Consider the following 27,308-nt stretch of genomic DNA (forward strand, 5'->3'; position numbering starts at 1 on the left):
ATGGCCCCAGTTTTTGCCCCCTCCCATTAGAGGTGCCCCTGACCTGTGCCTATGTTCCTTCCCAGTGGGGAGAGGGAGAGGGAGAGGGGACTGAGGGCAGTGGTGGTGCTGTGGGGACTCTGTTTCCCTTGTCATTGTTTTCCTTTTATTTCAGTGAGAGGCACACGCACACTGCACGCACACACACGTTGCGCGACCAAGGATGTCTGGTCGAGAGTCTCTGAGCTGGGGGACGAGTGGGGCAGGGTGTGTGGCTGCCACCCCTCCTCTGGGTGCCTGCTCAGGGCAGTCCGCTGGGGCACAGGAGGTAGGGGCGGTGCTGTGCTTGGGGACTCGGTGTCACACGGGGGTGGAGGTTTAAGTGTTAGCTTTCTTGCCGCCGCCGGGGCTGCCTACTCCTCGTTCTAGCCGGCTGTAGGGCTCGAAGGCCGAGGAGCCCAGTTCGTAGCTAGCAGGCAGGTCCAGGAGCGGGGCAGTGGAAAAGCAGAGGGCTGGCGGAGGGGGCGGCAGTGGTGGGGACACCGGGGCCGAGATCAGCGGGTTGAGGCGCTGGGAGGAGTTCCTGGGGCCGCCCAAGGAGGTGCCCCTGTGGCCGGCAGGCAGGCCAGGCGGGCCGGGGGTCAGCGCCAGGAGGCTGGGGGCCCTGGGCACGGACAGCAGCCGGCCCTGTTCCAGCAGCCGCAAGATGTTGGAGGTGGCGAAGGCCTCGGAGGCTGAGGAGGATGCTCGCTTCTCCAGGTCTCTGCTCTGGTCTTTCTTCTGCTTGGTACGGCGGTTCTGGAACCAGACCTTGACCTTGGGGCAGTGGGTGGGGAGGGTTGTCAGGAAGGGAGAGGGGAGAGGCAAAGCCAAGTGGGTTCAGGCGGGAGGAGAAAAGCAGAGGAAGGGCATGGGGACGCAGGGAAATTGGGAGCAAGGGTGGAATGACAGGGGAAAGAAGGGCAATCTGATTGTCTTTAAGGTCTTCCCACAAGCAGCCTGCTCTGGTGAACTGATGATAAGGAAGCCCAGCTCCCCAAATCATGGACACCCCTCCATTGCTAAGCTGTCTGTGGCCTAGGATGGAGGAATGGGTTGGCAGATGGAGGGTGGAGTTTGGAGGGGACAAATGCAGTTCCCCTCTTGGCCCACACACCTTCCACTCTTGGCCGGGTTCAAGGCTTCAGCTACCATTTATGAGCTGCTAAATCCCAACTCTGCCTCGGGCCCAGGCCTCAAAACTGAGATCCAGTCCAGGTGTCCAACTTCCTGTTAGACCTTCCTCCATGGATGTCACAAAATACCCCAAACTCCACAGGTTCAGGTCCAGCTCAGATCCACTCCCCCACACAGGGGCCTCTCCCCACCTTCCCTCTTCCGTGAGGGGCATCTCCATCCACCCAAGCAGAAACCTGGACGAGCTCCCGAAGCCCCCCGCATTCCCCAGTGCGGCAAAGCTCTTCCTTTGCCCCCTCTGGCCTGGACTGTGGCCGCAGTCTCCCCAGCAAGGGCCCCTCAACTCTGACCGCCCATGAGAGCCACCTGGGGAGCCTAACTCACTCCTAACTTGGGTCCAATCGACTCAGCATGAGGGGGCTGGGGCCCTGACACTAGGAGCTTTTGAAGCTCACCGGGTGATTCCAAGGTGAGAGGACCACTGCTTTAAGGGGCTCTGTGCCTCCTATCCAACCCTTACCATTTGCAGGGCTGGGGGCAGGAGGAAAACTGGAAGCCTGGCTTATGGCCCACCTGACTCTGACCTGCATGTGTGTGGGCACCCCAGCCTGTTTACACTCTGCAAACAGCCCCTGATGGCTGCTTCCTGGGCCTAGGGTTCTGAATAATGGTTGCCTAGTCTGCCCTTGGGAGGACTGACTCGGGGAGAGGCCAGGCAGGTGCTGGGCCTCTGTACCTCTCTACCAAATGGCCTGAGCCCATTTGGAAGAGAATTCTGGAATCCTGGACACCTGGGATGTGGCCTAGAAGGTGGGCATAGGCTCCTGGTGGGCATGATCCCTTGGCCTTGCAAAGTCCTCACCCCATAGGAAGGGACATGGGCAGAGAAGGCCCAAAGTGGGGCCCTCTAAAGCATGGGGCCAAGGGCAGAGGCCAGTTACCCGGTCTGAGGACGGTCCCACTTCTCCTCGTCTTGGCCCCCACATTGCCTCTGAAGTGGGCTTTCTAACCCAATCTGGCCATTCCTCTGTTTGAACCTGTCACAGCCGTCTCCGACCCCCCACCTTTAAAGGCCTAGCTTCTCAATGTGGTACCAAGTGTAAGAGGATGTGGCAGGATGTTGAGGGGGATTTCCGATAGCCACACACTCAAAGCTGGGGACAAAGAGGTGCCAAGTACCCCACATCCTAAATAGAGCCACCAACAGAAGGGCAGAGAGAGACCTTTATCAAGGCTTATGAGAGGAGGCAGAGGGGGTAGCCCTCCACCACCACCCAGCCCCTGGCTCTTCAGCCCCCGTTCTGTCTGTAGAAGAAAAGGAGGCTGGGAGGGAAGCACAGTGGTCAGCCCTCATGGTGACAGAGGATTTCCTCCCCTCTCTGAGAAGGAGAGGGTGCTCCCCCCACAGAAGGCAAGCCGGGGGGCCCTGAAAGAATCACTTGTAGGGACGGAAAGTGCCTGAGAGGAGAGCCTGGGATTTGCTCTCCAGCTGGAAGACTTGTCAAATCACAGCATCTGCAGGCCCGTGTCACCTATGCCACCACTGCAGCACCCAGACTTGTGTCCCTGGGAGCACAGAGGCTGGCCTTGCTTCTGGCCTGGAGGTTTCAGGAGGCTGGCAGCCAGCTGGGCAGCGTGTGCCAGCAGGGACCATGGAGTGGAGGGCCTGGAAAGAGAAGGACGGGAAGGCTTCACTGGTTCCCTCCAGCTTTCGGAAGACCTAGGGGAGGCCAGCAACTCCTGTGGCTCCGGGTGAAGGAGCCGAGAGGTGAGGAGGAGGAGGCAGGCACGGGAGGGTTGCCTGGGTGAGGAGGAGGGCAGAGCTAAGGCTGCCTGGGCGAGGCTGCCCATCACCTCCTGCAGGAGCAAAGGCCTCCTCACACCAGAAGGTGCCCAGTTATTTCAAAAGCTCTCTGGTTCCCTGCCACCTCCCTGCCTCCCTGCCACACCCCTCCCTGCCCCACTGCCACTCCCCTCCCTGCCCTCCAACTGTGAGGGAGGTAGCTGATGGGGGGAGAGGGAGCAGGTGGCTCAGACAGGTCACACTCCCTCCAGAGGCTAAAGGGGGAGGTGTTAAGGACGGCAGGCACCCCCAGCAGTGAGTCAGGCCTGTTCTGAGTGGGGAAGGGGGGAGAAGAGCAGATGTGAAATTAGATGCGAGTCTGATGTTTTAAATGTGATTGGATTGAGTTTCAATAACCAAAAGTGACTAGGGAGTTATGGGATCCACTTGAGATTGATTGCTTCATTCATCCTCTCATTCATTCATTCAACAGATATGTACTGAGTGCCTACTACGTGCTGGGCGCTGTTCTAGGCTCAGGAATCCACAGTGAACAAAGCAGAGCAAACCCTTGCCGTGTGGAGTAGACAACGTGGAGCGGGAGACGGATGACAAAGAACAAATGTGGACAAAGAGGCAGGGCGGTCAGGGGCTTCAAGCCGTGCCTCTCAAATTGTTTGTGGTGAGGGACCACTTTTTAAAGTTTCCAATCAGTTGTGGACCAATGCTTTTGTAAAGCACGATTAAAATGAATTACTAGAGAAATTGCCATATACATTTCTAAACACTTACTCTCCATTTCTAAACTTGTCATGGACAGATAACAGTTTGTGGGCTGGTGCCAGCCTGAGGACCACTTTTGGGGGACACTGCTTTAGAGAAAGACAGCAGGATAAGGGGAGGGGTGGGGAGGTGACCATGGGGTACAAATACAGCTGCTCTGAAGAGGTGATATTTGAAAAAGATGTCAGGAAGGAATGGCCAAGGGAGTCGACCAAATTGGGCTGAAGGAAGCGACTGGAAGAAGAAAACCCTTCTATGTTTGTCACTCTCAGAACTCGATTGTTCCAGGAAGTGGTCCCACCAGATCCTTGGAGACCATAGATCTGCATATTGCTACATTCCTTTCCCTAGCTGGGAAGCCTCCTGGCTTCGCTGCCCACTACCCTCTTAGGACCTCGGGCCAGGCACCACCTCCAAGAACCCTGAGACTCAGTTTCTCATCCGTAAAATGGGGACAGAAATACCTGGCTGTTGCAGGGGTTAAATAAGGAAATCCATGTAGAGGGCTTAGCGTGGGGACTGGCCCACTAGAAATGTGAGCTATTGTTCATTGCTCCCTTTCTCTGCTCCTAGCTCTGAGGGAGGAGGAGAGGACATGCCCAGAAGTTGTAGTTTCTGCCCCTGGGGAGCTGAGGGGCTAGTGGGAGAGCTCCCACTCCCAGCAAAAGCAGGGCAATTAGGTACAAAGGGAGTGGCAGTAACAAGGGTGTCTGATGAGGAAGGTGTGTGCTCCCACACATCTGCTTCTGCAGCTCGGGGTGTAGCAGGGATGGGGGGCACCGGCTGGTGCAGGGTGGAGTCTCCTGGGAAGGTGGGCCTGGAAGGGGAAGAGAGGAGAAGGCAGAAGGCAGGCGAGCATGCCCCTTTGTTGGGCTCTTATGGGCTAGGTTGGGGACTCTCAAGCCTGGCCCCACTTTGGAATTACCTGGGATCTTTTTGCTAAATCCTGATGCCCATACCCCAACCCAATCCATGAAATCAGAATCTCTAGGGGGTGGGGCCCAGGCACTGGCATTTTTTAAAAAGCTCCGTGGGTGATTCTAATGTCGCAGACTGTGGACGTGGATGCTGGAGCTGCAAAGGTGGGAGTGAGGAGATGTGCCCGTCCACTTCCCACCACCAATCCCACCGTCTCTAAGGGGTAGATTCCTAAGGCTCAGCAAACAAGGGGCAAACTGAGTGAGAGACAGGCTCAGTGCCTCTGAACTAGGCCTCCTCCTCCAGGAAGACTTCAGTTCCATCTCAGGGTCAGCCTCTTCTCAGGGTTAAGTCCAAACTTACTGGTCCTTTCAGGCTCATTCAGTTGCACTCTCCCAGGGGGCACAAGTCCTATCCTGCAGTGCAGAGCACTGCCTGGGGCGTCACCCTCCCCTTGTCTTCTCAGTGCCCTACCGTGGTCTCCCTGTGGGCTGCCATCTTGCCTCCTCTCTCTCTTGGTTCCTCTGGAACTAGGTGAATGCTTGGTGGCTTCACCTCTGATCCCTGCCGGACCATACCGTGACCCATGGCTGCACACCAGGGGAGGGGTGTGGTTTCCACTTAGCTGCCAGGACTGGGGAGGTGTTTTTTGGGAGATCACCCATCACCTTCTTCGGGCTCATGGCCAGTGTTAAATTCCAAGACTCATTGTTGATGTGGAAATGACATTAACCTTTAAGAGACTGCTTCCTGTGACCGTGGGCACACATTTAATCTGAGATGAATGGTACCTGTTTATCTGGGATGGCCCTGGGTTTTGTAACCTGGACCAGGAAGGTGTCACCTATTCCACTGTTCTGGAAGAAGCCATCTGGGGCAGAGGCAATGGGCATGGGGCTGAGGACAATTGCTGAAGGGCGGAGCTGCTCTTGCCAAGCTAAGCGGTGATCTTTTCAGTATTGGGACTTGGCAGTTTGTCCTTGGCCTGGTGCCTGGTCCCTGGCCCTGAAAAAGTCCCCCAGGCCAGTGGAGAGAGGGGGACCCTGGAACTAGCCTCTCACCTTCCCTCATTCCACAGTCACATCTTTTTCTTGTTTCTTCAACTCAATGTCATCTCCTCAAAGAGGAGACCACTCTGAGCACTCCAATAAAGGATTTCCTCCTGGTCTCTGTCAGGTCGCCGTCTCATCTCCCTCACAGCGCTCAGCACTCTCATCAATGCTGTGTGTCTTTCTCAGGCAGAATGTCAGCTGCCCAAGGGCAGGTGCCTGGTCTGTTTTGTTCTCTGCTGGATCCCCAGTGCCCAGAACAGTACTGGGTACATAGTGGGCATTCAGTGATAGCTTTGAACAAAAGTATGGGTGAATATACTGAGAATTCCACAGAATTCTAGCTATATAACCTTGGGCAAGTTAATTAACCTTGCTGAGGCTCAGATTTCTGAAATGGGGAGGATATTACGCATGAAGCCGTCTTTTTATAAAGATGAGATGAGCTAATGAATGAGCCTGCTTTACATTTTGAGCATGTTATTTAATTTCTTTGTGCCACAGTTTCCTTCTCTTTAAAGATTTTATTTATTTATTGTTCCCCCAAAGCCCCAGTAGATAGTTGTATGTCGTAGCTGCACATCCATTCCAGTTGCTGCATGTGGGACGCGGCCCCAGCATGGCCGGAGAAGCGGTGCGTGGGTGCTCGCCCGGGATCCGAACCCAGGCCGCCAGCAGCGGAGCGCGCGCACCCAACCGCCAAGCCACGGGGCCGGCCCTCCTTCTCTTTAAAGTAGAGATAATAAAGACCCATTCTGGTATAATAAAAGGATATATTTAGTCCTTGTCCCTGGTTCTAGGCACAGAGCTCCTAACACCCCTGGAATTTCCTGAGTGATAGGAGTGTCTTTTGTTATTCCTAAGGAGCCCCTTGAGCACACTTGAGTTTATGCTAGTGAGGTGTCTCAGGGTGGGCCCCTAAACAGCCTCAGGATGGGGCTGGACTTGGGAAAGATAAGATGTGTTATTAGAGGGTTGGAAGGTTCAGCCCCATCCCCAACCTCCATGGAGGGGAAGGAGGCTGGAGATTGGGTTATAAAAAGTCTTGAACAACTCATGAGACTCGGAGAGATTCTGAATTGGTGAATGCATGGAAGTGCTTGGAGGAGGGTGCACCCAGAGACGTGTGGAAGCTGTCCTCTCATAGCTGGCTCTATGCATCTCTTCCATCTGGCTATTTCTGGGTTGTGCCCTTTATAATAAACATGTAAATGTAAGTAAAGTATTTTCCTGAGATCTGTGATTCATTTCTAGTGAATTATCAAACTTGAGGAGGGGGATGTGGGAACCCCCAAATTTACAGCTGGTCAGTCAGAAGTATGGGTGGTCCCTGGGTCTTGTAACTGGCATCTGATGTGAAACTGTCCTGTGGGACTTAACCTGTAGGGTCTGTGCAGCCTCTCGGAGTTAGCATCAGACTTGAACTGAATCGAACTGTTGGACACCCAGTTGGTGTTGGAGAATTGGTTGCTGTTGGTGTGGAAAACACCACACATCTGGTGTCAGAAGAAAAACCTCACACGGATCCCACCAGGTTGTGGTGAAGACTAAGCCACACCAGGTTGTGGTGAAGACTAAGCGTGTTAGAACACGCCCAGCACTTAGAGCAGTGCCTGGAGCCATGAAGCCCTCCATAAATGTTAGCTCTACCTTCTATTATCTGCAAAACCCCAGAACTGGGGAAAGAGAAAGGAAGCGGTGAGCAATAGTCAGTGAGCTAGGATTCGTTGAGGGCTCACTGTGTGCTGGGGTCCCCAAGGAGGCCTGAAAAGAAGACCTGGCCTTCAAACACATTCTTGTCCTTGGGAGGTGCATACTGATTGGTGCCCACCACACAAACACACACACACACACACACACACACACACACACACACACGTCAAGCCATGTGGAAAAGTTCTCCTGGGGCAAAGTCAAGAAGCCTTAGGGAAGGCTTCCTGGAAGAGGAGGGGCTTGGCCTTGACCTTCAGGGCAGGTCAATGTAGGATGTATGGGAGACAGGGCAGGGGAAGAATGAGGACTGAGAGGGAGCTGCTGGCCTGGGCATCTGAGGTGCCCCTGAAGAGCAAAGTTTCAGAGAAGAGTTTAGGGGCAGAGGGTAGTTAGGAGAAAGAGGAGGGGCAGGTATTGAGGGGTGACTATGCCTAGGCCTCAGGGTTTGAGGGTGCCTCCTTGACTTCCTCCAGGAGCTCTGGCTCGGCCCAGCTACTGCAGCTCCCTCTCTCAGCGCAGCCTGGCTTTCCAGCCCGCAGCTGAGCCCCACTGGAGGAAGCGCCCAGCTGCCCTGGGCCATCTGCTGGGTTGTTTGGGGCTCTACAAGGCAGCTGGAGGAAAACAGGTCCAGGCGGAGAGGGCCCGTGCCTGCGGGACAGCAGCTGCTCCCCAGCAGGCCCAGATCCCGACTTAGCTGCAGCGGGGGTGCCAAGGGAGGTACAGCGGCAGGCGGGACACGGAGGGGCCTCACATTTCCTCCTTCCAGGTTGTCCGCTTCCTTCCTCCTCTCCTTCCTCTCCTCTTCCCTTTATAAGTCCCATTTTGGCCACAGTTTGAGATACAGCTATTGACTGATCTCCCTCATATATGAGATTAAACTACCAGAGCTGTAGCTAAATGAAGGGTCTCTGAGTCACTCTTTGATGAGCCCAAGGATGGTTGCCCAGTTTACAGGCAGCATCAAGATGCCGGACTGCCTGTCCAAATCCTAGCCCTGGAACTTATTGGTTGTATGACCTTGGGCATCACCTCTCATCATCTGTAAAATGGGATGATGCTGGTAGCTACATCATAGGATGGTTGGGAGGGATTAGTGAATTAACATGTGCAAAGCACTTAGAATAGTGCCTTGGTGCAAGGAGCACTAAGTAAGTAAGTATTCTCATCACTATGTAGCTCTATTTCCAGCTGGAAATGCCTCCATTACACAGAGTAGGTGCTCAGTGTACAAAAATTTTCCCTTTGGGTTAAGCATAATATTGTTAAAATGCTAAGCCCTTCTCTCGACAAGAGGTTTTGAGGCACACTGGGATGGGGAGGGGATGGCGGGTAGAAAAAGCCCAGAATGGGGAAATGAGAGATCCCCAACCCAATTTTGTAATATCTCATCTCTCCCCCAACCCACCTGCTCATCATACCTTCCTGCAGGCTCCTCTCACAGGCCAACAACCCTCTAAGCCACTCCCTGCAGCCTGAGTGTCCCTCCCTGCTTGTTTCTCTGGCGTTTTCCCATATCCCACTCAAAAAGCCTCATGCATCCGAAGGCCCCCGTTGACAGTTACCCACTCTTCTGGTGCACTACGTTTATTTGCTCTGCTTTACCTATAGCTTTAAGCCTTTCCCTAACACATGCCTGAACTTTTCCCTGTAGCAGCCCACGGGCCTCACACCCCAAGGAGTTCCCAGGCTGCCAGGGCAGGTGCAGAGTAGCCTGGCCCTGCCCTCTCACCTGGGTCTCGGAGAGGTTCAGCTGGCGGGCCAGCTCAGTGCGCTCACGGCCCACCATGTACTGGCAGCGCTGGAACTCCATCTCCAGGCGGTAGAGCTGCTCGGCTGTGAAGGATGTGCGGGTCCGCTTGGGCCGGTCCAGGTCCAGGCCCTTGGGCAGGACAATTTCCCGGATGGTCCCTTTGGCATCTGCAGGGGCCATGAAAGGAGGTAGGTTAGTGCTCTAGTTAAGGAGTTAGGCTGCCAACAAGCATCTTAGTGAGACGCAGTGTGGTCTAACAGGGAGCTCCTCGGGCCTGGGCTGGCTGTGTGACCTCTGACAAGTTGCTTACCCTCTCTAGGCCTAGCTTCCTTAATCACCCAATGCACTATATTGTATCTAATGGGTATATGTATGTGAATGGGCCTCAGCAAAAATGTCAGGTCTACCACCATGGCCTGGGCAGAAAGGACTCGCTCTGACTCAGGTAGGATTCTGTTCCCTCAGCAGAATCAGGAACAAATGGAAAGGGATATACTGAGTCCTCAAGTGCAGAGGAAAAGATGGGTTAGAACTGGGTATGATCAATCAGGTAAGGCTTACTGGAGGAGATATCCCAAGCCAGGTCCTAAGCCCTGAGTGTGCGTGTGTGTGTGTGTGTGTGTGTGTGCATGCATGGGTGAGCACTCTGTCCACAGACCCTCCTGGGGTCCAAGAAGAAGCTAGCTGGTGTAGGGTAGAGGACGAATTGGGGAACTGATGTCCCCAGGAGGAGCCCAAGGACCATTGCCACTACATCAAGCTGCTGGGGTGCCTTCCAGAGGGGACACTTCTGCCATCCCCATGTACCTAGTCCTGGACAGCAGGGCCATCCTCCTGGGCCCTGGACCCATGGCCTCCATGCACGGGGCCTCCAATATTTTGGAGCCCACTTAAGAGAGGTTGAAAACATTGCAGCCCATGTCCACCTGATATTTCCACTTAAAGAACTCAGTAACAGCCACAAAGCATTCGGCAAAAGTAAAATACTTTGTGTGTGGGGGTGTTATAGATATACATCAGCTTTAACAATAGGGGCAAAGATGATCCATGTTTGAACCACACACACTGATGGCTTGAAATCTAGTTAGAAAATTTTATGTCAAAAATTAGAGCGTGGAAATCTGCAGCATTGTATTGTGTAGGATTTAGCAAACCACTCCCAGCACACGATGTTGATAATACCAAAGCTAAACTAACAGTGATTTACCATGCCATAGGAAGAGTGGTGCCAGTGGAAAACTTACCAACTCAAGGCAGCCTGATCAAGACTCCCTCCACAGGCGCAATAATTCCAACCCTCTCCAGGAAGTGTGCACAGTTGGAGTGTGCAATGTGGCCAGAAGTGTTAGGAGCTGGGGCTGCCCATGTTTTAGTGATAATAATAGCTGACACCTCTGCCATGCTTGCTCTGGACCAGGTACTGTTTTCAGCACTTCCACCTTCCCAGTGTCTCAATGAAATTGGAACTATTATTATCCCCATTCTACAGATGGGAAAATGGAGGAACAAATTTTAAGTAACTTACCCAAAGTCACACAGACTGTGTTCAATAAGCTCTAGAAACACTCTCATTTTTCTTTATGAATACCCTCTTTTATTAATCCTTAATGATTCAGTTGATAGGTTATAATGAAGAAGACTTGGTTATGGGTAAAAAATGGAATCTTCTGGACGAGTTCATCATTGCCCTGGAAGATGTAGGAAAGGACCTGCATTTGTGAGGTGCTGTCTGCCAGAAGGCTCCTTGTGAGCTACTTTTAGAATCCTTGCTCTAGAACGTGAACCTAAGACCTCCCCCTTAAATCCACCCCCCATATGATTTATGAAACTGCTTCTTCCTGGGTCCCGCCAGGGCCAGTTAACATTCACTCCTCCTGGGTGAGCTCTGGTTCCACATGGGCTCCTGGCTCGCAGGCCCTTCCCCTGACCTCAGAGGTTCTCAAGCATCTTTGTGTTCAGTCAACCCTCAGGGAGAAGGTGAGTCAGGGTGGGGGGACCCAGTCACTGCTCAGAGGTGGCCCTCTCCCCACACTGGGTGGGTCGTGTGAGGGCGCTGGGGAGAGGGCATCAAACAGATGTGGGCCCATCTCTTGGAGTGTTGGTGGGAACCACAGTCTTATTGGGACAACTCAGGCTTCCCCCCAATTCTTTCTACATTCCAAAAAGGTGGGGTAATATTTGTGACCCCATTGTGACTGGGTCCCTGGTTTCCAGATGCGAGAGCAGTCTCAGAACTTCCTCACAACACCCAAGTGATTCCATTTCCAAAGGCACCGATTTTATTAAAAGTGTCTTGGGGGGTGTGGACTGGAGGAGGGGTGGTGGGTGCCACATGTGGTGTCGGAAGCTTCCCATCCTCTCCCCTGTAAGCCTCCTGCCATCCACCAGAAGCTCTCAGCCTGTGCTCCCGACCACTGAAGTCAAACCATACATGCACCCCCCCCAACTTTCCTCCTCATAAAAGAGCTAAGAGGAGTATTCCTGCTTCAGGGAGCAGCTCAGGTTAGTTCTCTCCCTCAGGGTCAGGGGAGGCAGGAACCACATAAGAAAGGCAACCTCAGACTTGCCAGCCGGATATCAAAACGTGCCGTACACGTCAGCATATGAAAAGATGTCCAACATCACTAGCCAACATCATTAGGGAAAGGCAAGTGAAAACCACGAGAAACACCTACTAGAACAGCTAACATAAAAATACTGAGAGAGCCGAAGGCTGGCGAGGATGTGGAGAAACTAGATCTCTCATACATTGCTGGTGGGAATGTAAAATGGTGCAGCCACTCCGGAAACTGGCTTGGCAGTTTCTTAAAGAGTTCAACATATATTTACCATAGAACCCAGTGACCTCCCACTAGGGCATTCATCGTAGAGAAACGAAATCTTGTCTTCTCATCAACACTTCCACACAGATGTCCATAGAAGCTTGGTTAGTAATAGCCCCCAAAAGGAGACAACCCAGATGTCTTTCAATAGCTGACTGGTTAAACCAACTGTTACACCATGGAATACTACTTGGCAATAAAAAGGAATGACTATTGATAGACACAATTTGGATAAATCTCCAGGGGACTATACTGAGTGAAAAAAATGAAGCCAGTCCCCAAGGCTACGTACTGTATGATTCCATTTATATAACATTATCAAAATGACAAAGTTATCGAGGTGGAGAACAGATCCATGGTTGCCAGGGGTTACGTAAGGGAGGGTGTGACTGTAAAGGGTGGCACGAGGAAGTTTCTTGGTGGTGACAGTTCTGTATCTTGATTGTGGTGGTGGTTATATGGATCTATAAGTGTGATAAAATGTCATAGAACTATATACAGAGACAAAAAAAAAGCATGCAAAAATGGGTGAAATCTGAGGAAGGTCTGTAGTCTAGTTAATTATACTGTGCAATGCTAATTCCCTGATTTTGATAACGTAGTGTAGATATGTAAGATGTTACCACTGTGAGAAGCAAGGTGATGGATACGCGGGACCTCTCTGTACCATTTTTACAACTTCTCGTGAGTCTATAATTATTTCAAAATATGACGCCAACAAAAAACAACAAAACACGTCATGGGCCAGCCCCAGTGGCCTAGTGGCTAAGTTCGGGGTGCTCTGCTTCAGTGGCTGGGGTTCGGTTCCCGGACCTACACCACTCCTCTGTCAATGGTCATCCTGTGGTGGTGGCTCACATACAAAAAGAGGAAGATTGGCAGCAGATGTTAGCTCAGGGCGAATCTTCCTCAGCAAAAAAAAAAAAAGCTGAGATTATTATAGTGAAGCTTTAAAAAAAAAAATGCCATGATGTTTTGTCACAGAAATTGACAAATCCATTAGTGGAAAGAATATAATAGTGTTTCCCCAAAGTGCCTCTGCATTCCACTTGTGGTTTGTAAGATGATTAAAAATGGTACATAAGTACACATTTGTCATTTCAAAAGTTATGTGCTTATTTTAGTATTTACTAGAAAAAAATTTAAACCTATAATTTTATAGCCTTAGGATAAGGCTAAAGCAGGTATTTAATTTTCAAATGTATTATGATAAAATATTAAGTAAACAAATGGAAAATGAATATAATGGAAATGGTAAAGATGGTATTCAAATAACTGAATACTGAAAAACACTAGAATAAGGAGTACACAATTAGACCCATGTACATATTAGTGGTAGAGTTTATGACAAAGGGAGCATTCTAAATGAGGAAAGGTTGGTCTGGTCCATAAGTGGAGTTAAGTAGATTGATGACCATAAATTACCTGTTTGGAATAAAATTAAGTTACATTCACGTCTCACACCATAAATAACAGTGTTTCAAATGGATTAGAGAGCAAATCATAGACTATAAAATGATAAAGGCACTAAAAGAAAATAAAGGAGGATATTTTTATAATTCTAAGCTTGGGAAGAGCTTTCTAAGCCAGATACAAAACTGAAGCTGTAAAGGAAAAACAAAGGATGAAGTTGATTATATTAAAGCTAAAAACTTTTGTACGACAAAAGCACCAAAACCAAGGTAAAATACAGAAGACAGAACTGAAGAAAATGCTGTTTAAAAAGGAAAGAAATAATATCCAGAATATATAAATGTAATTATAAATAAATGATTGTTTTAAAAAGGGAAATAGTCTGGTAGAAAAAATGGTCAAGTAATTTACCTGAGCTATTCACAGAAAAGTTATCCAAATGGCCAATAAACATGTGAAAAGATGAGCATGGCTTCACCTAATCAGGGTAATGCAAGTTCAAGCAACAATGGATTATCATTTATCTCCCACAAGATTAGAAAGACATTAGTAGATGATTAATAAAACCATGAGGCACCATAGGGGAATCCACACTCCCATTCACCGTTGATAGGACTGTAAACTGTCACAACCTTTTAAGGCTGCATTTATCAAGATTAAAGATGCACATAACTTTTGCCCCAGTAATTTTATTTTAGTAGATATTTATCAAGAAAAGCACAAGCTTATGTGCTCCAAATATATACAAGGATTTTGCTGCAGCATTGTTCAAAATACTGAAAATTTGAAAGCTTCTTCAATGTTCCCCATAAAGGAAATGGCAGAATAAATTATGGTACAGTCTTACCATTCATATTTTATAAAATACCATGTAGCAATTAAAAAGAATGAGGCAATATCTATATGAACTGACATTAAGAGAAAAAAAGTTATAGAATAATATGTATAGTACTATCCCATTTTTGTAAATAAAACAACTGTATATAGTCAACATTTAACATATATTTAAAACACACCTACCATGTGCCAAGTACTATGGTCTGAGGATATAGAAATGACAAAATTGACAAGGTCCCTACTCCCACAGACCTTGTACCGGGGAGAGAGACAGATAACAAATTTAAAAACTAGTATGTAAGGTAATGATAAATGCTGAGAAGACAATAAAACAAGATAGGGGGATAATACTGACCCACAACAAATAAGGAAAACACAATAACCAGAGTGTGTGTGTTTATATTTGCTGTTTTAGCTAGGACAGTCAGAGGAGGCCACTCATCAAAGCCAGGTTACTGTAAAAATCATGAATGCTGTTCACCAGTGTTTCCAACTCCTTCCAGGCACATGGGAGGGTTACACTAATATTCTGCCGTTTGAAATGAGATATGACCACATGACTTGCTTCAGACAAGAGGAAAGGATACAGCCACTTTCCGGTGAACATTTCAAAAGCTGGTTCCTAATTTGCCACAGCCCTTTCCCCCTACTGTGATGGGCGTGGAGGCAGGAGCCGAGATGGAGCTTCATCAGCCTCGGTTTCTGAGTACCAGGATCAGCCCACCCGTGACAGACTTATCATGTGAGTGAGAGATACACTTGTGTTTTGTTGAACCTCTGAGATTTTGGGTTGTCTCTGCAGCAAAATCTAGCCCATTCTTTCTGACGCAGCCCACTTCCCTGAATTGTTCCTTTTCTGGGTGGAGTTGGGGGAAGCCCCAGGAAGGAGGGACAGCTTCAATTCCAGGGCCTCTTTGTGGGTAGGCGCTTGTTAGCGTGAAAATGCATGAGTCTGAATGGAACAAGTCCTGAGTGTTGCTACCCTTCCAGTCTCCTCAAAGAGGGGTGAGCCCTAGGGGTCCAGGGGAGGGTAAATTCTGCCCTAAGAGCCTTTGCCTTGGGAGAGGTGGTGACCCCTGCCTGATAGTAGGCAGCTAACGCTCCTGACCTCCAAGATAAAATATTACCCCCTCCTGGTACCCCTCCCCACAGACCCTCTCAAAGCCCTGCCTGACTTCATCTCCTAGCACCCGGTAATGTGCTGACTTTTAAGCGTGACAGTGTCCTTCCTGCCCTCATCTACAAATATAACGTGATTACTATAAAAATTCCTTATGGAAAATTCGTTCTCAAGTTTGTTGGAAAAATTGAAAATGAAAGAATAGTTCAGAAAAAATGTTAAAGAATGTGGAGAGAATACTTGCATTCCCACACAGCAAAATACATTACAAATCTACGGCCACTAAAATGGTCTGATGCTGGCTCAAGAGCTGTGAAGCAAATCCAGGCAGATAGGGGGATTTGGGATGTTATAAAGATGATATTCAAATCAGTTGGAAAAAAGACAGGATTATTAAAGAGCTGGCTTTTGGACAATTAGCTCATTATTTGGAATAAAGTAATCTATCTCACACTGTGTGCAAAAATAAACACAAGATGGATTAAAAATTTAAATGTAAAAAAATAAAGCTCTAAAAATTGAAAAAAAAAGGAGAATTTTCAACAATAAATGACAGATTTGAGTACTCAGAAATAAAAGCTTCTGTGGGAAGTAGTCCAGTGGGATACTGAACAAATTATATGAAAGGTTTATTCAGAGAAGAAGAAATACAAGCGACTAATAAATGTGAAAACATACTCAAGCTCAGAGGGAATCAGAGAAAGGGAAAGTTAGAACAGCAATTGAGATACAATTTTTTTTGAGATGCCATATTTTATCAATCAGCCTGGGGAAATTGTGCTGGCAAAGGTGAGAGAAAATAGGTTCTCTCAAGCTCTGTTAGTAAGAATACAAATTAATACAACCCAATGTTTTTTTTGGTAGGCAATTTCATAATGCCTAGCTAAATTAAAAAATGCGTAGTTCTTTTGTCCCAAAAATTTTATAGAGGTTTCTACCCCAGAGAAGTATTGGTATACTTTGATAAAGACAGATCCACTGTTTGTAGCAAAGTTTGTAAGAGAAAAAAAAAAAAAAAGAGGAAAAAGCTGAATGTTTATCAATAGGAATATTGTTGATGAAATCAGAGTATAGTCATGCCTTCAGCTATTACGTAGACATTAACAAGAATGAGGTACATCTCCATTCACTGACCTGGATGGATGTCCGTGATATATGTACTGCTACGTGAAAACAGCAAGTATGTATAAACTCATTTTTATAAAGAATAAAAACTCAAACTATAGTCTGTGTGTGTGTGTGTGTGTGTGTGTGTGTGTGTCTGTGTGTGATTGTACCTACACAGGATCAAGTCTGGCAGGATGAATATCTCTCTTCTGTTCCCTCTGGGGAGCGGAGCTGGTCAGGGAGGGAAGACTTCTCCCCTCTGACCTTATGTACTTATTTATTATTTGGTTTGTTGCAAATGCAACAATTTTTTTGGTAACAAAAATTTTGTAAAGAGTATTTTATTATAATTATGTATATTACATATACACATATAATATATATCATAATATTTTTATCTTTGGTTGGAGAAGAGCTTCCTAATTGAGAATTAAAATCTAAAAGCCAAAAAAGAAATGACCATTAGATGTGATTATAGCTTAAATTTTAGTTCAGAAAAAAAACAAAACTCAGCAAAGATTAAAAAAAGGAAAAGAACTGAGGATGTTTGCAACACGTCATAGAAAAAGGGATCATTTCTTTAGTATATAAGGGCTAAAATACATGAAATGGATAAGTACACGAAAAAATTCACAGAAGAGAAAATAAAAATGAAGAAGTATATAACAATATGCTTAACCACACTAGTAACTAAAAATGCCAATAAAAATATGATTTTTTTTTTCTTTTGCAAAGATCTCACTCTAAAAGATTGAGTATATCCTGGGTTGGAAAGATATGGAGAGATGGCACATTTATATGCAATTTCTGGGAGTATAAATTAGTACTTTTTGGCATAAAATTTGGAAATATGTATCAAAATGTTAAGTGTATATATTTGGATTTCAAAATTTCACTTCTAGGAATTTATCCTGTAATTATACTCATACCAGATACATGTGAAATGATGTTTATTATTTTAAATATTTTGTTATGAGAAATTTCAAACACACAAAATGAGAGAGGATAGTATAATGAGCATGGATCACCTGTCTTGCAACACCAACAATTATAACCTCAGGAACACTGCTATTTCTTCTAGGTCCCTATAATTTTAAGTAAGTCCCAGATATCATATAATTTCATCCATAGATATTTCTACATGTATCTCTAAAACAATAAAGATTCCTTTAAAAAACAACCACAAACTATTATCATAACAAAAAAATTAACACTAATTCCTTAATATAATAAAATATCCCCCCTGTTTTCACACATTCAGATTGTCTCCTATATGAGACTTTTAAAAACCATCTTTTCAAATTAGAGTACAAAGATGTTCACTGAAACATTGCTGATAATAGTGAAAAAGTAGACTAAATGTCCACCAATAGGAGACCGGTTAAATTAATTATATTTTATCTACATACTGGAATTCTAAGCAGCTCTTAAAAAGAATGAAGCAGTTCTAGATAGAAAGATTTCTCCAAATATTTGTTAAATAAAAAAAGCAGTTTGCAAAAAAATTTCCCACTTTTGTAATATATAACTTACATATTTATGTTTTTCAATTACTAGGGAAAATTTAGGAGATCATATCTTGGGAGTAGAAGTGTATTTTGTAGGGGAAATGAAGAACTTTCAACTTTTACACGATATAGCAAAACAGCATGGATTGGTTCTGTACTTAGAACGATATTTTACACTCCAGAAAACAAAAGACATCAGAAACAAAATTAAAAGACAAATCATAAATGAAAAGAAAATTGCAACGCATATTGAAAGCAATGGGTTACTATCCATAATACAGAGTTTCTACAAATCAATAAGAAAAGGGATATTTGAAAATTAAAATGGTCAAAGGAAATTAATTGATAGATAGCAGAAGAAATACAACAGGCCAATAAACATGAAAAGATGCTCAACTTCACTAATAATAATTAAAAAATTAAAATGCCAGTGACGTACTTCTTATCAACTATCAGTTCGGCAAAAATGTAAAAGATATGTAATGTCCACTATGGGGAGAGGGCAAAAGTGGGGGTATAAATTGCCAAACATGTTCCCCTGAAGAATTTTCCCCTGAAGGGTAGTTTGACAACATCTATCAAGATAGTATAAACTGTGATGGCAAGATGTGGAGACACAAACACTTTCAGACATTGTGGTGGGGGATGCGGTCTGGGGGTACCATCTTATGGAGAGCAACTTGGCATTATCTTCCAAATTATAAACACGGATACTCTTTGACCCAGTAACCCACTTTTAGGAACTTCTCTGACAGATACACCTACACATGTGAAATGACCAAGGAACAAGTTTATTTATTGTAGCATTGTTTGTAACAGCAGTAGATAAGAAAAAAGCTAAATGTCTATCAATAGGGCAGCGGGTTATATAATATACATTATGGTCCACCCGGGCCATATAAATGGAACACCAAGCATAAAAAATGAGCAAGAAGTTCTTTACATCCCAAGATAGATTGGTAAGTGAAATTAGCAAGATGCATAAAAATATAGAGAGATGTCACCACATAAATAAAAAGATAAAAGCAAGAAAAATAATATAGCTGCACTGACTTGCATAAGCCTAAAAATTATTTGGAAGGACATATTAGAAAGCAGCAAGAAAAAAAAAAAAAAAGGCTGCCTTTGAGCTGGGTGGGAACTGGAGGGTGAGGGACAGGGATGGGAGAGAGATGTTTCACTGTGTAATTAAAACAACAACAAGTTTTTGATGTTCGAATCATATGAATTAATTACTATTTTAAAATTAAAGGAAACAGGTTTTAAAATTTTTTAGTGTGTGTAAACCTTTTGAAACAGCAATTTCACTGCTAGGAATTTATCCCTTGGAAATACTGTAAGAAGTGTGCAAAGACCCATGTCTTGGGAGTTCATTTCACAGTGTTTATTTTAGGGAAAAACAAGAGGAACATCTTTCCGGAAGTTAGGAGGATTCGGCTTTCCCCAACCAAAAGAATACTTTACAGTCACGCAGCACGAAATGGTTGAGCCGAAAAGATGGCCCCTGCGGATTAAATTTTTAAAAAAGGTAAGTTGTGCCTTTTGCAACGATAGGAATGGGCCTTGAGAGTATTATGCTAACTGAAATAAGTCAGACAGAGAAAGATATGATTTCACTAATATGTGGAAGATAAACACATAGGTAAGGAGAACAGATTGGTGGTTACCAGAGGGGAAGCGAGTGGGGGGAGGGTGAAAGGGGTAAAGGGGCACGTACATATGGTGACGGATAAAAACTAGACTATTGGTGGTGAGCATGATGCAGTCGATACAGAAACTGATAAATAATAATGTACACCTGAAATTTACAAATGTTATAAAGCAATATGACCTCAATAAAAAAAAGGTAAGTTGCAAAACAACTTATGTAATACGATTGCGCTTTTGCTGCTGTTTGTATAGGAGATTGGGAAGATCTCCTGGAAGGGTACACTTGAACCTGGGAACGGTGGCTGTTTCTGGGAGCCTTCTACCGCTTCGGGTTTTGTTTTTTACGTTGAGCATGTATTAGGTTTTGAATTTAAATCCCCTATCCCGTCGACCTGTCTACCCTGTAAGTGCGGCCCTCCCGGAGGCTGAGTCCTGTCGGGGTGTCCTCCACCCGCCCGGCCCTGGATCCCCGCAGCTCCACGGGTGGACGCGTGGACGCCGAAAGACGCAAAACACAGAACAAACCTTAGTTTTAATTACCCGGTTATTTCAAACTCCAGCGGAGGACGGGAGGCGTGTGAATTGCAAGGGGGTGAGGGACGCAGATTTATCTAGTTATTTCTCTCATCCCCTGGCTGCCTTTGCGGGTGGAACCTCATACTCAGCAGCCGCAGAGAGCCGGGAGACTCACTACCGACCTTGCGGCCCTGCGCTTCCCACGACCTCCTGCTCCAGCCCCGCCGGCCTCTGGTCGGCCTCTCCTGCCTGGGGATCCAGCTACCATATTTGAGGCTTTTCAGCTTTTATATTTCAGTGGTTCGCAAAGTTGAGGATTGCACAAAATTCCAAGAATATGGCGTCGTCCACTTTATAACAGTTATTCTGTGTTCTGGCATCATCGCCATTTCATATAAGAAACGACATTGTAAGGTCAAAAAATAAGGAGGTCATCTCAAAACAGACGTTCTTCTCGGGGAAGGGCGTTACCACCTCCCGCCTAGTGAAATGGGCGAAGTTGACGGTTGTCTCCTTTCATTCATTCGACAAATATTAACCGAGCGCCTACTGTGTGCTAAGAACACATCTGGGGGACTCGCGTGGGTTTGGCGGGCGCGGTGACAACCTCCTACGTGGTCCCGGCGCGGCATCAGGGAACCCGGCTCCGGCACCTGCCTCCCTTGGCCAGCGCCGAGCTCGCTCCTCTGCACCCCGGCCCGCCGCCCGCCGCCGGGGGGTCAGGAGCCCCGCACGTCCCCGCGCGCGAGACAGTCTCTCGGATGGGAAGCTGAGAGCCAGCAGCTGCCCCCATCGGTCTGGCACATAGTAGGTACGCATTAATGTTTGCGGAATGAATCAACGAGCAAGCGAAGGGCAAGGCCGTAGAAGAGATGATTAGAAGGGCCTTTGCCGACCCCAGCTAGACCTTACAGCCCACACCCCTGCCGCGCTCGCAGCCCTGGCCTTTCCGGGCCGCCCACTCCTCGGCTTTGTAGGCCGGGTCTCCCCCCTGGCGCTGCCACCTCTTTCTGCAGCGTCCGATGTCACCCTGGCACACCCAGCTGAGACTCTCCAACTTCCCTCCCGGATGCGGGGTGGGGCGAACCAGGCGCCTGGACCACCTCGGTCCTGGGGATTCCTGGGCAGGCCCGCTGCGCCTCGGTGTCTTCTATCAGTTTTTCAAACTGGCGTACGGATCTCGGCGGGGCGCACTGCCGGTAACCGGCTACCGCTTTCCGAGGAGAGTCAGGCCAACCTTTATTTTATATTAAGCAAACAGGAAATAGAAGGTAAAATTCATATGCTTTGTATGCCGTCTCCCTCTCCTACGCCGGCTGGCGGCCTGCCTGCTTAAAATACCAATCAAAGAAACCTCTTACAGAGAGGGAGCTTGGGGCCTTTACAGCCCCAGACTGAAGTCGGGGGTAATGGCGTAGAGCCAACAGGACCCATAGATGCCCTCTCTCATTGTGGTGCACAGTGGGCCAAGACTCACACAGCCCAGGGACACAGGCCCCGCGGTCCCAGCCCTCCCCTCCAGTCCCGAGTACCCTCACTGTCCCAGCCTCCGAAGGACTCGGCCTTCCTGCCTGGCGGCTCCCCCAGGGGCCACCTGGAGGCTCTGACCCTGCAGGGGTGTGTGTGCAGGAGTGTGTGTGCGGGAAGCCGCAGCGGGTCCAAGGGCATCCGAGTCCAAGCGACCCTCCAAGATGGCAGAAATAGGTGAGAACACGAGCAGCCGACTAATGGCCTGCACAGTTCCCTGAAAATAAAAACGGTGCACACAAGACACACCGACAGACGACACTTTTGGTTGCTGGTGTGCTTCTGTTTGTGTGGGGTGGGGTTGGGGAGGTACAAACCAAAATGATAGGGCCTGGCAAAGACCCGCCACCAGACTGTGGGTCCTTCTGCCCAAAACAAACAAAGCAAAAGGGAAAATAACAAACATAAAACAAAACAATCTCAGGAAAATAAGAAAGAAACCAAACACCCCCACAAAGCCCGAAACTAAAAATTAAAATAAAAACAAAAATCCCAAAGTGCAGTCCCCTGCATGAAACATTTAAAGCTTGCAACCACTGCCTGTGGGGCTGGTCCTGGGTAATCACTTCTATTAACAGACTTAGATACTGAGGCCATGGTCCAGTGGTCTGCCGAGGGCCCAAGTGCCAGGACTCAAAATCCCTGCTCCCTCCAATACATCACTTGGCCCACCTTCTCTGTTGCCAAAGCACCCGCTGGGCAGGTGGGCAGGTGGGCCATTGTGGAGCTGCCCCAACCGACCTGTGGGGTGAGGCCTTCAAGGTCCAGGCTGAGTCCCCCTAGGTCCAGTGGCTGCTGTAAATCCAAGTAGAAAGGGAGCAGATGCCGGCTCCGCTGGATCCAGACCTGGCTGCTGGAGAGGGCAGTCTGTTCCCGCAGGCCTCTCCCAGCTCGAGCCCCCGAAGTGGTGGCTGGCATCTTCAGGCACGTCTGTGGCAGCCAGGGCCCTGCCTGGTGTACACCATTGTGCTGTTCGTAAGTGTTCGGAGGTGCATGTTTCTGGAGTGCGGGTCCAACATTGCCCCCAGATTCCCAGGGGAGGCCAAACCCCAGTAAATTCAACGCCCCTTCCCCACACCCACATCCACAGTGAGAATTGTCCAGCTGCAGCTAGAGGCCTTGGCCTTTGTGCGCCCTCCTAGTCCCCAACCACCCGGCCCATCCATCAAGCTCCCAGGAAGCTCCCAGGTGATAGCTTCGCCTAGTGGGTGGTGGTGTTGAGGGGGAGCAGCCAGTCACTCAGGCAAGGCATTCCGAAGTCCTCCTGCCCTCCTGCTCCCAGATGGAAGGGTGCGGAGCCACGCAGGGAGGGCCACAGGTCTCACAGTGCGGGAGAGTTGGGGGTAGAGGGTGCAGCCCTAATGTGGTTTTGAGACCGGCAGGCCCGAGGGATCGCTTCGGGTGAGGAGGGACTGGCGCCACGCATTGTTCATACAAGTTGCTGGTTGGAGTGACGCTGGCAGATTGCCATTCTTGGCTCAATCCAGACAGGTCGGTGAATTTGTGTCCGGATTAATTAGGGGAGCACGTAGACAGTTTGAGTGTCCAGGTGCAAGCGTAGATTGTGAGGTTGCAGGGAGTTTTCGGTGAGAGTTGTCCCATGTCTTCCGACTGCCAGGATCCCGGCTCCACCGAAAAGGCCCTTGCACCGAGGCTGCACAATGCAGTTAGAGCCACGGCTGGGAGGCGGCCTGTTCCTTCCGGAAGCCTCCCACCTCTGGTTGCCGGGCTCTTTCCAAATATAAAAAAGGGTCCTCCGTCCCTACTCTCACCCGCCAATAAGCTGTGCACACAGAGGTGTGGGGCGGCCACCTCGGTTGTATGATCTCCGTGGAAGCCTAGCTGTGTCCGTGGTGGGGTGTGCGAGGTGCCTGTTGTGTGCACAGGCCTGTCATCCCAGTGGCCTTGTTTGTGCCTGTGTGTGGCATGATGCAGCCTCCATTTTGAGGCAGGGGATTCAGTAAAGTCGTCCTCCCTGGCTCCCTGACCCACATTTCACACAGACAGCCGGAAACTGGAGTGATTGGTTGAGCGAGGGTTCTTTGAAGGGGATTGGGGAAGGCTGCACCGTGTGGTCTGCAAGGTGGCGCTGATCCTCCTTTCATCAGAGGTTCCTGACCCCTTGGCTGCTCACCTCCCCACACGTGCGCAGCCTCTGGGCCCAGAGCCAGAAAGAGTCGTGTCCCCCACAGGGAGGTGAGTGAGAGAGGCCTCTGAGGAAGGAGGCCCACTCCCAGAAGTGATCTGTGGTCGCCCCAGAGCTCCTCCCCTTCATTCAACGGGATGTTTACGGAGATCCTGCTGGGAGTTTGCAGCTTTATAGACATCACCTCTGACCGTCAGCACAGCCCTTCCAGGTAAGAGCTACGGGTTTCTTTGTACAGAGGAGGAAACTGAGGCACAGAGAGGCAAAGAAACTGGTTCAAATTCAAAGGGCTGTAAGGCATTCGGAACCACCTTCACTAAATCCCAGTGTCCACGCTTCCCTCCTACTTCCCTGTGCCTTGGGCCTCCCCCAACAGGGTCTGCTACCCCGGGGTGGGGCCCTCGGGGGAGCAAGCATGGAGTGGAAAAGAGGCAGAAAGAAAGGCAAAGATCCAGAGAGAGTGCGGCTCTTTCCCAGAATCCTCACCCCACCAGCAACCTGAGGCTTCGATGGCAAATGCCTCCTTTCCACCTTTTTCTGGTTTCCTCCGAAGGAACTTTGGGAGGAGGGGTCCTTGGAGGCCAATGGCAAAATGGACTCCCGCTTAGAGCATACTGGAGGGACGTTCATCCTGGGGCCAAGGGGCTGCAGATGTCCCTTCACTGGCGCTGGACCTTTCATCCGTCAGAGCCTGGGCCCTGGGCCCTGTGGGGCCAGGAGTGACGCAGGTGACCCTGGCTAGGAGGGATTAGTGGTAAATGACATCCCGAGTATCTCAGGCCTGTAATGACCTCCTTGTCATTAAATGGGAAAGGGCAGAGGGACTTATGATGGATCTGTTTATCTTTCATTTTTTAGGTGCGTAAATACACCCCCTATGTTCTATTTCCATTATATGGTACAAATGTAACGGCTTTGCTATATGTGCGTACACCTATTTATAAAAGTACACCTCCTGACAATGCACACAAGCTGCCACATGTGGTGGGGGTCCATCTCTGCCTGGCTGTGGATGGCTCCTATTGTGTAGCCATCCCACATAGGGTGGAGGGTCACTTTTGACTCCTACCTTTCATGTATCTACACTTGGGAGTTATTTAACTGACATCTATACACAAAATTTATTTGTTCCACATGCAGAATTAGTAGAGCGGAAGGGATGGTAGGTGAGCACAGAACTCATAATTGTCCATCCATAGACGGGGTGCAAGGTGGTGAGTGTTATGGGCAGGGACTTGAGGCCCTTAATCTGGGAGTATAGGCTTTGGGGGCTGAGTTCTCCATTTCTGGAGGCCCACCCGGAAGATTCCCTTAATGGAAGTCCAAGCTGGCTGCCAACACCTTGCACCCAGGACACCCCACAGTCTGTGGAATGGGATCTAATTTTATCCCAGGTGCCCAACAGGTCCACACACCTGCTGGAATCCCTGCTGGATGGGGACCAACCCCCCATGCTCTGTCCTGTAACTGCCTTGACCTAAGCCTGCCCCCAGAACAGTGCTGGGCACCCCATCTCTCATTGACCACCCCTGCAGGAGTGTTTCCCAAGACCAGGGTCCCTGAGTCTGTGTCCAAGACTGTCATCAATCAACTTCACATTGGGCTGCCTCCATGCTCACCCTAGCTCTGTCCCCCATTTCCAGAGCTACCCAAACCCAGTGGCTGTGAGGAGGCTGTGTGCAACCAGGCCGGTGTGTCCCAGTCTGTCTGTGGGCAGCCCAGCTCAGATCAGAGAAACTCGGGATCCTGGCGCTAGAGCTACCTCGAGCTGGGGTCAAGCTAGTGCCCCTTCCCTAGGCGGTGGCGGAGGAAATCAGCTCGACCCAGTCGATTCGCGAGGCCCGTGGCGGCTCGCAGGACGGGCACTCAGGAAGAAGGGGCAGGAAAAAGGCAGCGGGAGGAAGCCAGGCGAGGGAGTTGGGGAAGGAGGCCGGGGCAGACTTTACCCGCGAGTGGCCTCTTCTGGGCGCTGGGTCTCCCAGTCCCGGGGCTCCAGGATGGTGGGCAAAACAGACGTCAGGCTCTGGCTGCGGCCTAGGGACGGGCTGAGAGCAAGACCCCGGGATCCCCTTTCTCCTCCCATCTCGCTGGGCGAAGCCGGGATCTGGCGAAAGCCGAGCTTAGAGCTTCGCGTGAGGCTGGCTTTGGGGGCCGGGGGAGCCTCAGCCTCGCGGCAAGGAGGCCAGGCAGAGCTGGGCACTGCGGCGCAGTCCAGAGGCGCTTGCAGGAAGAGTGCTGAGAAGGCGGGCTCGGCGGAGAGAAGTAGCCAGGAAAGAAGAGAGGAGGACGAAGGGCCAGGGAGAAAGGGAGAGACGCGAAAAGCCAGGCGGGGAGAAGGCCGCACGGAGAGCCGGCTGGGCGCAAGCGCCGAGAGGGAGTGCAACCGAGAGAGCGAAGCACAGGCGGGCGATCGCGGCGCACACCACCCTCCGCGTTCCGGTGCCCTCTCCCGCGAGGAACCGGTGCGGTTTGCGTCGCTGGGAATGGGAAACAAGGCTGGCAGGAGGCGGGGAAGCGCCCGACCGCTGAGCGGAGCCCCGGCCTTTTCCCCCCGCGGTTCCGGATGCTGGTCCCTCCTCGTCCTGACCCCGCGGAGCGCTCGTGACGCTTTTCTCTGCGAGGGACGCGGGGTGGGAACCTGGCTCTCGGCATCCCACACTCCCATCTCTGCCCCTGCCACAGTAACCGGCGGGATGGCCTAGGGAGAGGGGGCGGCCGAGAGGTTGAGAATTGTAAGGCAGTGAAATGGGGATCTCTTCGGTCCCATTTGCCGCTTTGTCCCCCGCACTCAGCTCAATGTCCAGCACACAATAGACGCTCAAAATAATATTTGCTGAATGAATGACTGAATGATGAGTGATTGAATATATAAATTGGGAGGGGGAGGCTGCAGGAAGGTCGGAGGTCCCAGTAGGGGTAGGGTGGGGGTCCAGTGGGCCGGCGCCGCGAGCTTCCTCTTACCTCGCACCAGGATGCGGCGGCAGTGGTCTGCCTCGCCGAGCCCGGGCTGCCCGTCGCTGTCGGCGCCGCTCTCCCTGGAGCCCGCGGGGCTGGAGGCGGAGGTCCCGGCAGTATCCCTCGGGCTGCGGCCGCCAGCATCAGCGGTCGAGTCCTCCGCTCCGCCGCGGTCCCCGCCCCGCCCGCCGCGCGACTCCCGGCGTGCGGGGCCGCGGTCGCGCTCGGCGCCCCCATCGCCCATGCCGGCCGCCACCGCCGCCTTCGCCACCGCCTGGGCAGCCTGGGCTGGCGAAGCTGGCGGCTCCCCGCCCCTCGCGCCCCCGCCCAACTCCTCCTCCTACCCCGCCCCCACCCGGATGCCCCACCCCTCTCTGCTGATTGGGCCCCAGCCGGGGTTCCCCGACTCCCAGCCGCGCGCTGAGGCTCTGTGCCCGGGGATGGGGGGCAGTGGGCCGACTCCTCCACCCTAGTTTAGCCCTACTCCGAGCCCAGCAGAGGGAGGCCGGGGCGGCCCTAGGGTATTGAGGAATGCCCTACATCCTCTCCTGAAGTT

At 49.8% G+C, this 27,308-nt stretch overlaps 1 protein-coding gene across 1 annotated transcript; it reads right to left on the reverse strand.

Moving 5' to 3' along the window:
• VAX2 (ventral anterior homeobox 2) lies at positions 1-26,996 on the reverse strand. The gene is made up of 3 exons (XM_014791437.2): positions 26,759-26,996; positions 9,131-9,318; positions 1-795 (listed from the first exon to the last, which is right to left on the reverse strand). The coding sequence occupies exons 1-3, from the start codon at positions 26,994-26,996 to the stop codon at positions 358-360; spliced, it is 864 nt and encodes a 287-aa protein (XP_014646923.1). The 3' UTR covers positions 1-357.
• Between the last annotated feature and the right edge of the window lie 312 nt (positions 26,997-27,308).

Source organism: Ceratotherium simum, chromosome 11 (assembly GCF_057802395.1).
Source record: "Ceratotherium simum simum isolate JZ-2026a chromosome 11, ASM5780239v1, whole genome shotgun sequence".
Classification (NCBI taxonomy): domain Eukaryota; kingdom Metazoa; phylum Chordata; class Mammalia; order Perissodactyla; family Rhinocerotidae; genus Ceratotherium; species Ceratotherium simum.